This window comes from Scylla paramamosain, chromosome 3 (genome assembly GCF_035594125.1).
Source record: "Scylla paramamosain isolate STU-SP2022 chromosome 3, ASM3559412v1, whole genome shotgun sequence".
Classification (NCBI taxonomy): Eukaryota; Metazoa; Arthropoda; class Malacostraca; order Decapoda; family Portunidae; genus Scylla; species Scylla paramamosain.
In genome coordinates this window covers 538,897-550,000 of record NC_087153.1, presented here as the reverse complement: position 1 = coordinate 550,000, position 11,104 = coordinate 538,897, and the positions used below count along the sequence as shown (strand labels likewise).

Here is an 11,104-nt window from a genome sequence, read left to right as displayed (position 1 = left end):
ATCTGCATGTTGATGTTCCCACTGTACATCTGGGCCTTAGGGACAGGTGGAGGTTCTGGTGGTGGTTGTGGTGGTGTGTGGTGGTAGTAGTTGTGGTATTTGAACCTGAACTCTCCTCTTCCTCCTCGGTCATTGGTGAAGTCGGGGTGTTGACATGATTTGACTCCATCTCTGCTTTCTCCTCCTCCAACAGCCTGGTGACCTCTGTCGTATGTTGTGGTATCATGTCGTCACATGAGAACTTTGTGTATATGAACTCCTGCGCTGCCGTCAACCTAACAGTCCTCGCCACGGTCAGGAAGATAATAGCCCAAGCCAAATAGCTCTTCCCCTGCATCGTAATGTTGGGTGGAGTTTGCCGGTGAAACTTGGAGTTAATTTTCAGTAATGCAGTATCTATCCTTTAATTTATTGACAAACTTCTTATTAAAGTATTTTTACTATTATTGGTCCACAGGACTTATTCAGGGTATGAAATGTCAAGCGTGATAAAGTTTGCCTTCCGTTGACATCAAAATAATCTTGCAGGTATTCTCTTAGGAAGTGAATATACCTTCAGCAAGCTGAGCTGGAGAGGAACATCCAAAGAAAGAGGGAAAAATAATAATGTCTATGTTAGGATTCAGGAGTTTGTGTGACACCGTTAGATTTTCCAACGGAACGAGATCTGTACCGTAGGTCTGTTAGAGACAACAAAAAAATACTATTCGCCATATACTGCAAAGGAAGAACATAAATCTCTCTTTAAACATGAGGCACACTGTATTTTGCTGATGTTTTCTTTGAAGTTACTTATCCTCTGTTTTTTAAGACTAATTTATCGGCCTTTTCTTCCATACTTATAGTCATTTAATGAGTGCGTTGTCTTTTTAATTTACAATGTTTTTCCTTCTCGGAGCGTCTCCTTGTGTTCTGTTACAATGACCTTCAGTTCTTCCTCCTTAATCTTTTTTCTTCTAACTCCTCTCCTTGCCTGGCACTTCACTCTCTGCCTCAGCCTCCCTCACTAAAACTCCACGTAAACTCAAGCACGTGGTTGTTTTTTCCCCTCTCGAAGTGCTTCTGTTGTAGCAGTGTAAGAGGGAGGGAAAAGAAGGAAACTGTACCTCCAGTCACACCTCTCTCCACTCGTCCCTTTGGCCAGTGCAGGATATCGTCGCACCGGCGGGGATGTGATGTGGGCTTGTGGGTGGATGGCAGGGGAGTGTGGATCGCGGAGGCGTGTTCCTGATGAATCAATGTGTCGTTGACTTAAACATGAGCAGTGCGCGGACCAGGTAGTGTTGGTTCAGCTCAGCATGATCCTCTTCCTTTCGCTTTTCTCCTCATTCCTCCGCTTCCCGCTCTCTCTCTCTCTCTCTCTCTCTCTCTCTCTCTCTCTCTCTCTCTCATCTCTCTCTCTCTCTCTCTCTCTCTCTCCGTGTCAAGCATCTTCTTTAATAAGAAGTCATATTAATAATTTGTAACAATTTGTTTACATTGTCTAAAGATTATGCAGTTCTTGCAATGGGTTTAGGTGTTAGGGCAGAGATGAATGCCTCAGGAGGAGATTTGACATCACTGTTGGAGTCTGTTACGTGGATGAGTTTTTGCGAGGGCATGTCTTTCCTCGACCGATGTGAAGTGTGATGTGTGCATTCTCGAATTTAATGATGTACTATCTCTGGTGTTGTGGCTATGCGTGCTATAGAATGCACAGAAAGTATATATATCTACACTTCAGGATGACCTTGCTTTTTTTGCAGAAGGAGCAATAAGCAAGTGCGAACGTGTCCTGATGGGTGAGCAACATTGCCTATAGGTCTACCGTGCCTCTCTACTAACCTCAAACGAGACTGCCTAGTGTATTTTGAGTGTGGTTGTTCAGGTTTACTGACTGCAGTAAATATAAGTCTGTCTGTGATATCTGTGTTCAAGGAAAAGAAATTCCTGGGCGTGTTGCCATAACGATTCATTGAGCTGCAATCCTGAAGTTTTAAGTTTGCCATGCAGGTCATTATCCACTATTGTAAGAAAATTAACTGATGCCAACTCTGAAGATAGTTTATAATTTTCTACCCAGAGAAAATTTTTGGAAAATTTCCAAGATATTACCCTGTTTTGTGGACGCGTGCATTATTGCGCTACAGATTCCTTTTTATTTTATTTTAACGCCTTTCTAGAAGTACTTGTTAGCGTGAAAAGGTAAGAGATGAGGTCTAGTTTAGGAACAAAGGTAAAGGGAGGTTTCAAGACACTTATCCTTCAATTTTTGACTACCGCTTTGGACCCTTTTATGGGACTGGCATCTCAGTGGGCTTTTTTTTTTTTTATTGGATTTTTGTTGCCCTTGGCCAGTGTCCCTCCTACATAAAAAAAAAAAGGTGTTATGAAGAAATAATAAGCTTTACATTTCAAGAAATGGTCGTTTAATAGAATGAAGTGTCCTGGGCAAGGTGTGTCAATATTTTTTTTCGAAGTATGTTCATTTCATCTTCACTCCTAAATTTTCCTTTTATTCTTATTACATTCTCTATTTTGCTTTTTAAATTATACACAGACAAATAATTTTCTTTCCCCGTGAACTTAAGCTCCAGCGAAATATACTAATGAAAGACAGTAACAGCTGCTCGTGGTACTCTATGGTGCTGCCTGGGACAGAAAGACAATTTTCAAAACACTTAGCTATATAATGGTGGGGTATTGGAGCATACTCGTGGCACGGTGTGGCATGCGGCTGAACACGTGTGTGCAAGCAAAGTGGACGAGTGGGAGGTGCGAAAGAGATGATCTGGTGGCACTGTGAGGTGGGTGGAGGTGGCGAGGTGTTAGTGATGATATGCTGTAATATATGACAAGATATAACACAAATGACAATAGACTTTCAAAAATATAACAAGGAAAGTATATGCTATACATACTATGGTAAGTATGGAATATATGAAACTTGTATTACACCTGGATTGGGGAAAGGGGTTGTGCAGGGTGCGGCAATGAATCGGCACCGTCCCAGGAGGCAATGACGAAAAGGTGGTATCCTTCAGGAGCAAGGGTGTGTAGAATATGCAGCAGTCAGCAAGGAGTAGGCAGCGACTAGATGGCGGGTGGGCGAGAGGGTGTCGCCAAGTGGGCGGGCGGGCGGTAAGTGTGGGAGGAGCGACTGGTAGATGGTGGCAAGCACCACATTTAAGGGGGATTGCAGGTGACGGAAGGTGGACGTCACTGAGCTTGACCGCCACCATGCATGAGGCTAATTGGAGGTGATGGGAGGTGACAGCAGGTGGGCATCACTAAGCCTTGGCGTTATCTAGATTGAAAGTGATTGGAGATGACGGGAGGGTGATCACCAGGCGGATGGCGTGGGCGCGGGGGGGAAGGGGTGAACGTGTGGCGGTGAAGGTGTTGGCGGTCAACATGCTTTCAAAATATCAGCAATCTTCAAGTCGAACAGCCAAAAATATTCAGTATCACAATATTTCATTCACGCCAATGTAATTGTTTGGCCTGGGAGTTCTTGCTTCTTGATGTGTTGATTGTGATTACTCTCGTGTGTCTGGTAAGTGTGAAGGTGTAGTGGGGTTGTCTGTGACTGGTAGCCTTAGTGGTGGCTGTTGTGTACTGGCTACGTAGCAGCTTGCAGACGTTTTGATAGATGCGATTATCACGACTGTCGCTCTACTGTGATTGTTCAACGATTATCGCTGCACGGTTATAGAGCTGTTTTGCTTCGAGCATCTATGTCTATGCGACTTTCGATGAGGCAGCCTGTCACGTGGCGGAAATGTTCCATGAAGGCAGTATCGCGAGAAAATGGCTTTGAGCAAATTGAGTAGAAGTAGAAGGTTGTTAATTAAATATCTTCTAGTTGAAGAGATGGAAGGTGAATTGTTATTTATTTATTTATTTTCCAAATGTACGGGGAAAAAGGGCAAAAAAAAATATTTGGTGTTTCAACTGAGGAATGAAGAGGAATTATTTCAGAAATTGATTGCAAAGCACTTCCGCGAAGACCACAAGTTTGCCGAATTTTTCCGCCTTTCTGTTAAACAGTAGGATGTTTCACAATTTCCTCCACAAGGAACTCATCCTGTTCATCGGAAAACTTGGGAGCCATGATGACGCAGACACTCATTCCAAGCCGAATGTTCGTTTGCTACTGCGTCTGCGATTATATTCATCCTCAGCCGTGCGACTATTTGGAGCCAACGATTCATATGTGTAACAGATCTTCAATGCAAGAAAAGTTTTGAGTTACACTAGGTTGAAATGGATAGTTCTGCACTGTTCATGTAGCGACGCTCGCTCATCCCCTATCAAAGCGTTGTGCTGGTTTTTAAGGATAAGTAAATCTTCTGGACAACACCGTTGTTGTACGTATTCTTTATGAAAGTATGTATAACAATTTGTTAGCTGTGGTATGGAGGGACATCATACGGTTGGCCATCAATCTGAAGGAGAAAACAATGTTTACTAACATAAATAATATCTAATTTTTCTATAGGTAGGACAGGATCATGCCAATGGTCTGATGAGAGGTTGAAGTGATGAGACTTTGCCCGCAGGTAGTCCAGCACCTTAACATAATGGGTGTGTCATAACTATCAGTGGATGCAGCAACCACAAAGTATGTATGATCTCCAAAAGGCAAGTTGGTATAAGCTTCAAAGATACCGAAAAGAGGACCATTTTTAAGGGTGATGGGGCCAACCTGTAGTGTTAAGACCGGCTTGCAGTGGCCAAATTCCGTCGTACGGTCACCGGCACCAGTCGCTGGAATTGGAGACAGATGGTGGGACGATGTTCACACACGAGCTGACGAAAATGGGGAATCCCAGAGGGCCGCGCGGTATAGGCAGAATAAGATATACATTTCGGTGCTGCGGTGCTACGGTGCTACTCTCCCCATTCCCTTTTTAGAACCATGCCAACCAACTTCAACCTTTAACGATCTCATTTTTCGATCTTTTACCCCACATCTCATTTTTTTTTAAAAGAAGTGTGTGATTATTTCTTTATAAGCGTCGATAATCCTGTGCATAAGACTCAGAACATAACCTAACCCTTTTCTCTGATCCCTTCTCGTCTGCCACCTCCTCCTGCTGTGTAAGACCTTGAACTCTTCCTAAATATAAACTTAACGACGCAAAACAACCCAGCGACATCATCTCCATCTTCTTGGCGTTTTTAATTCTTCATGGCGTCTTCCTGCAACCTCCTCCTCCCTCTCCCACAACATTAATCTCTAATGATAGGGTGAGGCTGAATACCTGAAAGGGCGCTGGATGAAAGTGGAGCGAGGAATTGGAGATGGAAGGGGGACAAGGTGTACGGGGGGGACGACATAACGCCCACGCAGCCTCAGATGATGGTGCGATGTGTATTGATGACGTGCTACAGCGATGCCGCGGTGACGTGACGCTCTTCCGTGATGACGTGTTCTTCCTGTGATGACGTGGTACCGCGAGATGAAGGAGGAGGAATGTGGCAAAGGTAATGTTGCTGAATGTAATGTTGATGGTGGTGGTGGTAGTGGTGATGGCGATGGTGGTGGTGGTGGTGGTGGTGGTGGTGGTGGTGGTGGTGGTGATGGTGGTGGTGGTGATTCCAGCATGTGTCCAACCTCAGCTTACGTGCGGTTAAATACTTAATTCTCATTAGTGCTTACTGTCCTCATTACTGTGCAGCCTCTCTCTCTCTCTCTCTCTCTCTCTCTCTCTCTCTCTCTCTCTCTCTCTCTCTCTCTCTCTCTCTCTCTCTCTCTCTCTCTCTCTCTCTCTCTCTCTCTCTCTCTCTCTCTCTCTCTCTCTCTCTCTCTCACGCACACACACCATGAAGAATTTACACACACAGGCATCTCTTCTCCTTCATGAAAATTACATGTACTTCTGGAACTTTTACTTTATTCTTTTCATTTCGTATTAATATATATTTTTCAAACAAGTCAATTATGCTTTTTCACTAGTCACTGACTCCTAATAGATCTTCACCCCCATTTTTGCTCTTCATGGTATTTTTTCACAATCATCATATTTCACTTCATTAAATGTTGATCTCCGATTTCACGAGATAAAAGAGAGTGAGCCGGTAAGAGAAAGGAAACAAGCGGTACTTAGTGATAAACGACAAGGAAATGGGGGGTGTATATGTAAGGGTGGAAGGCCGAGTAGTGAGGAGAGAGGAAGGCGTGAAGGGAGATACAGAGGAAGGCGGTGGGTCAGGGAGTGGAAGGAGACTAGTGGGGAGAGTGAGGAAGGCGTGAAGGAGATACAGAGGAAGGCGGTGGGTCAGGGAGTGGAAGGAGACTAGTGGGGAGAGTGAGGAAGGCGTGAAGGAGATACAGAGGAAGGCGGTGGGTCAGGGAGTGACGGAAGGAAGGCGGAATTTCGTATGAAGCTGAGACGGCTGCTCCCTTTGGTCTTATGAAATATTTTGGAGTCTTGAAGGTCAGCTGGCTTCACGGAATCTCTCTCTCTCTCTCTCTCTCTCTCTCTCTCTCTCTCTCTCTCTCTCTCTCTCTCTCTCTCTCTCTCTCTCTCTCTCTCTCTCTCTCTCTCTCTCTCTCTCTCTCACACATTGTTCCGGTTAAGTGTGTATGTGTGTGTGTGTGTGTGTGTGTGTGTGTGTGTGTGTGTGTGTGTGTGTGTGTGTGTGTGTGTGTGTGAGCTAAAGGTCAGGCAGCCTGCAGATCGATACAAACACCGTCGTCTCCTCTGACCCAACATTCCTCTTCTCCGCCATGATCGGCGCTTCACGGGACACGTGGCGGAATGACTGCAGGACGGGGACCGAAATGCTACTGATGGTGGTGGAGATGGTGCCGAGTGTTAGGAGTGACAGTGATAGAATAAAGCGCCGGAAAAATGCGAAGTTAAAGGCACAGAGAAGGAATGGGGCTGGATAAAAAGTGAAAGACATTTTTCATAAAATTTTAGTATATTTTACAAAACACACGACTCACACGCGGCTCACACAGGTGCGGTCCACACACCTGCCGCACATCTGCTTTGGCGCGCCCTCTGCTCACACCCTGGAATCACGACCATGTTGCCTTAGAGGACCAATATGTTGATGAGATCCAAGCTGGAGCGGCACAGTGGGCGAGCGTTGAGAGGTGTGCGGGGCGGGGCATCGCTAAGGGTCGGGTCTCCATCACGCTTCACATCACAGACATAACCGAGTAATCGCCGAATCAAGTTACAAATAACATGGCATATGGATACTTGGGAAGGGGACAGGATTGCAGGGTGTGGGGCTGGAGGTAGCGGTGGCGTGGCTCGCGGAACATATCCCGGGCCTCGCCAACGTCACCTCAAATCGACACATGAACAATAACACAACACCGGGTGGCGGGCCTGCCGGCGCTAAGACTACTTGCGGACGGCGCTGTACACGGGCGGGCGGCGCGCAGAGGCCAGCTCTTGCAACGTCGGGTCCCGGCTGCCCCGCGGGGCCCGCCCCCACCTACTCCTCGGGAAGCCCACAGCCAGCAATGCACTCCGCTTACGTCTCGCCTGAACGATACCTTTGAGTGTCAGTTCTAGATGATTAGCGTTGTCAGTGCTGCCGCGTTGCGGGCAAGAGAGAAGGAGCCAGGAGAGGGCGAGGTGGAGGCCGCAGGGCTGCGGGGACCCGAGGCGTGGGGACGCGGCGCGCGGCACAAACGAGGGCCACGCTATGTACAGGCTGAGTGCCGGCACCGAGGACCCAGGGAGACGCTGCCGGAAGGGGGGACCTCGAGCATGCCGAGGGGGGAAGGCACCCTCGAAGACCCCCCGTGGATAAGTCTCGCAGGAAGAAGGCGAGGGTTCCGCCTGGGTCACGGGGCGCGCGTCAGGTCGTCAGGTCAGCAACAGGCGAGATGATTAGTCGTATTTGGGAGGGTCGGTGACGTAGGTCAGCTCGTTGAGGTAATACCTGTCGGAAAGGAAGAGTGTTAGTGGTGCCTCACCTCTGTCGGAACCATTTAACTATTTGTTTCCATCATGACCTCCCTCACTATATACTATATTTTCTCACTTGTAGACTTCCTCCTCCTACCATAATACCCTTTTTTTCCTTCGTTCATGTGTTTTTCATCTTAGAGGGGCTCTGGTCAAGGGTTTAAAAAAGGTACAAAAAGGCCTACTGATGATCGCAGTCACAAAAGAATAGGGCCACAAGGTTTGGCCCTCCCTCTCCCATACACTCATCACTTACCACTCCTGAACTCTCGAACAGTCAAAGTTGTTGGCCCAGTCACAGATGCGGAACTCCTGGTTAAAGCCCGTGTCATTGGCGCACATGTACGGGATACGACGTCCATCCTCGTCACACATATGGAAGATTTGGCAGTTGAACTCTTGGTCGGCGTAGAAACCCACAGCCTTGTCAGTGCAGTCGAAGGTAAAGGTTACGTTAGGGAACTCCTCCCACCGCTTGGTCTGTGACGAAGGAAGTACATATTAGCTACTAGGAATTGGCGATGATAAGCATAGATAGAATAGACAGCTACAAAGTAGGACAAGAGTTAGCGACAACAGATACAAGTTGATTCACAAGCAAATGCATGTTATGATCGATATAGAAATAGGTTAATGGCGAAAGAGAAGAGCAAGAAGGGAAACTTATACATTTGCGAGTGCCAGAGGACGTACGTAGAAGTTGTAATTTCTTGATCAAGGTAGGACCAAGTTTAAAGAGGGGAGAAACGGAGGAAGAACGAAGGTGAGAACGTAAATAATATATGCTGACCCTGCGAAGCTGCTATGGTGGAAATTAGGCAAAAAGTTAATGAGCCAGGAAGGGCTACAGGAAGAATATATTGGTTGAAAAATGGAAAAGAGAAGGATGATATGAAACAATAGTGTCAGCATGAAAGGAAAGGAAAATACGAGTAAAACGGTGAACAAGAAAAAGGTTGATTCTTTTATTAGGAATGTAAGAGAGAAGAGGCTTCGTAAATGTAAGTAGAATGTGTTCTTGGATAAACCACGATTACTGAATGATGGTAAGAGAAGGAATGTTGTGTGTGCGTGTGTGTGTGTGTGTGTGTGTGTCCACGCGTGCGTATGTTTGCATATGTGTGTACATTACCTGCGACATGCTTTCAAGGACAATCCCATTCTAGTAAATACAAACTTACCCATGACCTTCCAGCGCCGACCAGCCCTTAACACACACACACACACACACACACACACACACATACATGATAAAGTGAGCAAACACGACTTAAACAGCCGGCGTAAGGCAAACAGACCAGTATCGTGTCAGTGTTTGTGAGAAAATTTAGTGTTCATTCTCACGGCCCGACCTTCACAGCTTATTGTCTCTGTTTGTTTGCCTTGGTCCTTTCCCATCCTCTCCCTCTCATCCTCACGCATTCGTTAATTTATATTTCGTTAAATGAACAAAAAACACAATGGCTATTTTCAAGATACAAAAAATAATTGTGATTTATTGATGACACGTAACGTCTATTATAGCAATGTCTTTTGTTTGTTTCTTTTCTGAACAGTATTACTTACCTGTGACTTACCTGCTTCATTTCTTATGGATCCACTGTACATGTTTATTTGTTGTTGCTGTTATGATTTTATACACTTGTTATTTACCATGGTATTGGGTTAATCTTACTGTACATGTCTAGCAGTATCATATTAGTTAACGAAGAATATTCATTGTACATTTTTTTTATTTGTTATTCACCTTATTTACATTTTTTTTTTATGTTACTTTGTAGTATATGATTATTTACATTTTTTTTTTAGACTACTTGGTGTTGATATTCATGTAAGTAGTAGTAGTAGTAGTAGTAGTAGTAGTAGTAGTAGTAGTAGTAGTAGTTGTTGTTGTTGTTGTTTTTACATATATACATTCATGCTATGTTTACCTTATGCGAGTTAGGTTTGCGTTATGTTAGTAATTTTATTTTTTTTTTATTATTTCTTTTATCGTCTATGATTGCAGCTTAGTTTTATTTATTTATTTTTATTTTATGTAAGTTTGGGTTAATTTTATTTTCTGCTCTTCTTTCATGTGATTATTTTTTTTTTTTTTAGAGTTATTTATATTTTTTGTTTTACACACACACACACACACACACACACACACACACACACACACACACACACACACACACACACACACACACACACACACACACACACACACACACACACATACACCAACTTTTATTTGGTTAGTAATTCCCGTTATTGTTGTTATCTACATGTACAGATGTTACTTGTTTGCTGCTGCTAATATGCCAGTTAGGTTTATTCAGGGAACCTTTGGTAAGAGTATTGTTTCGTTGCACAACAGAGGAGCCTTCTTCGTTATTCCCGTCTGGAGGAGAAAGAAGTTGGAAGGGACAGGACTTACCCGATGGAGGGAGGGCAGGGAGCACACCACCGTCGCGGCTGTTGGAGGAACACGGGTTAGTCAAGAGCGTCAACACCCCTCCTCCTCTCATTGCCTTTTATCTAATTGTGTTGCTAATTTGTCAATATTTTCGTTGCATTAAACATTGCCTAGTTCAGATTACTTATGTCGAACAAGACCTTGATTTTCGGAGTGTTATATCATCTGAATTATAATTTTTTTTTCTAATTTTTTCCTTGTATATTTTTCGCATTTTTATCTGTTTAGTTTCAATTTAACTGAATACCCAGCTTTTCTTTTAGTTTATCTTTCCTTTACGTTCCATTATTCTTTTAAACTGACCGTATTCTTACATGTATCAGTCTGCGAACACGACCATAATTTTCGGAGTGTTATATCTGAATTATTATTATTATTATTATTATTATTATTATTATTATTATTATTATTATTATTGTTATTATTATTATTATTATTATTATTATTATTATTATTATTATTATTATTATTATTATTATTATTTTTAATTCTTCTAAACTGACTGTATTCTTACGTGTATCAGATGTATCACAGTTACACACCCTTAGGGCTGGGTTTACAGTACTCCCAAGTGTTCACCATATATCATGAATTAATGTTTATCAAATTTACTTAATTGCCTCAACAAAAATAATTAACTCAGTTAACGCTCATCATCGAATTAGTCCGCCGTTTACACTTCACAACCAATTTAATCACCTATAATTTCTCGAATGTCACCTGG

At 43.8% G+C, this 11,104-nt stretch overlaps 2 protein-coding genes across 3 annotated transcripts in view; both read right to left on the bottom strand.

The window, feature by feature from the left end:
* LOC135116223 (uncharacterized) overlaps positions 1-1,214 on the bottom strand; it is a 12,499-nt gene extending 11,285 nt beyond the window's left edge. The window contains exon 1 of the mRNA XM_064033578.1: positions 1-1,214. This exon is cut by the window's left edge and continues 44 nt beyond it. Within this exon, the coding sequence (XP_063889648.1) occupies positions 1-29 (29 nt within the window). The 5' untranslated portion in view covers positions 30-1,214.
* A 5,679-nt stretch (positions 1,215-6,893) lies between these two features.
* LOC135089009 (U-scoloptoxin(01)-Er1a-like) overlaps positions 6,894-11,104 on the bottom strand; it is a 42,303-nt gene continuing 38,092 nt past the window's right edge. For both annotated transcript variants that reach the window (XM_063984133.1, XM_063984144.1), the window contains 3 exons: positions 10,342-10,379; positions 8,176-8,399; positions 6,894-7,893 (listed from right to left, as the gene is read on the bottom strand). In XM_063984133.1, the coding sequence (XP_063840203.1) occupies positions 7,842-7,893; positions 8,176-8,399; positions 10,342-10,379 (314 nt within the window). In that variant the 3' untranslated portion in view covers positions 6,894-7,841. The remainder of the gene's footprint in view (positions 7,894-8,175; positions 8,400-10,341; positions 10,380-11,104) is intronic.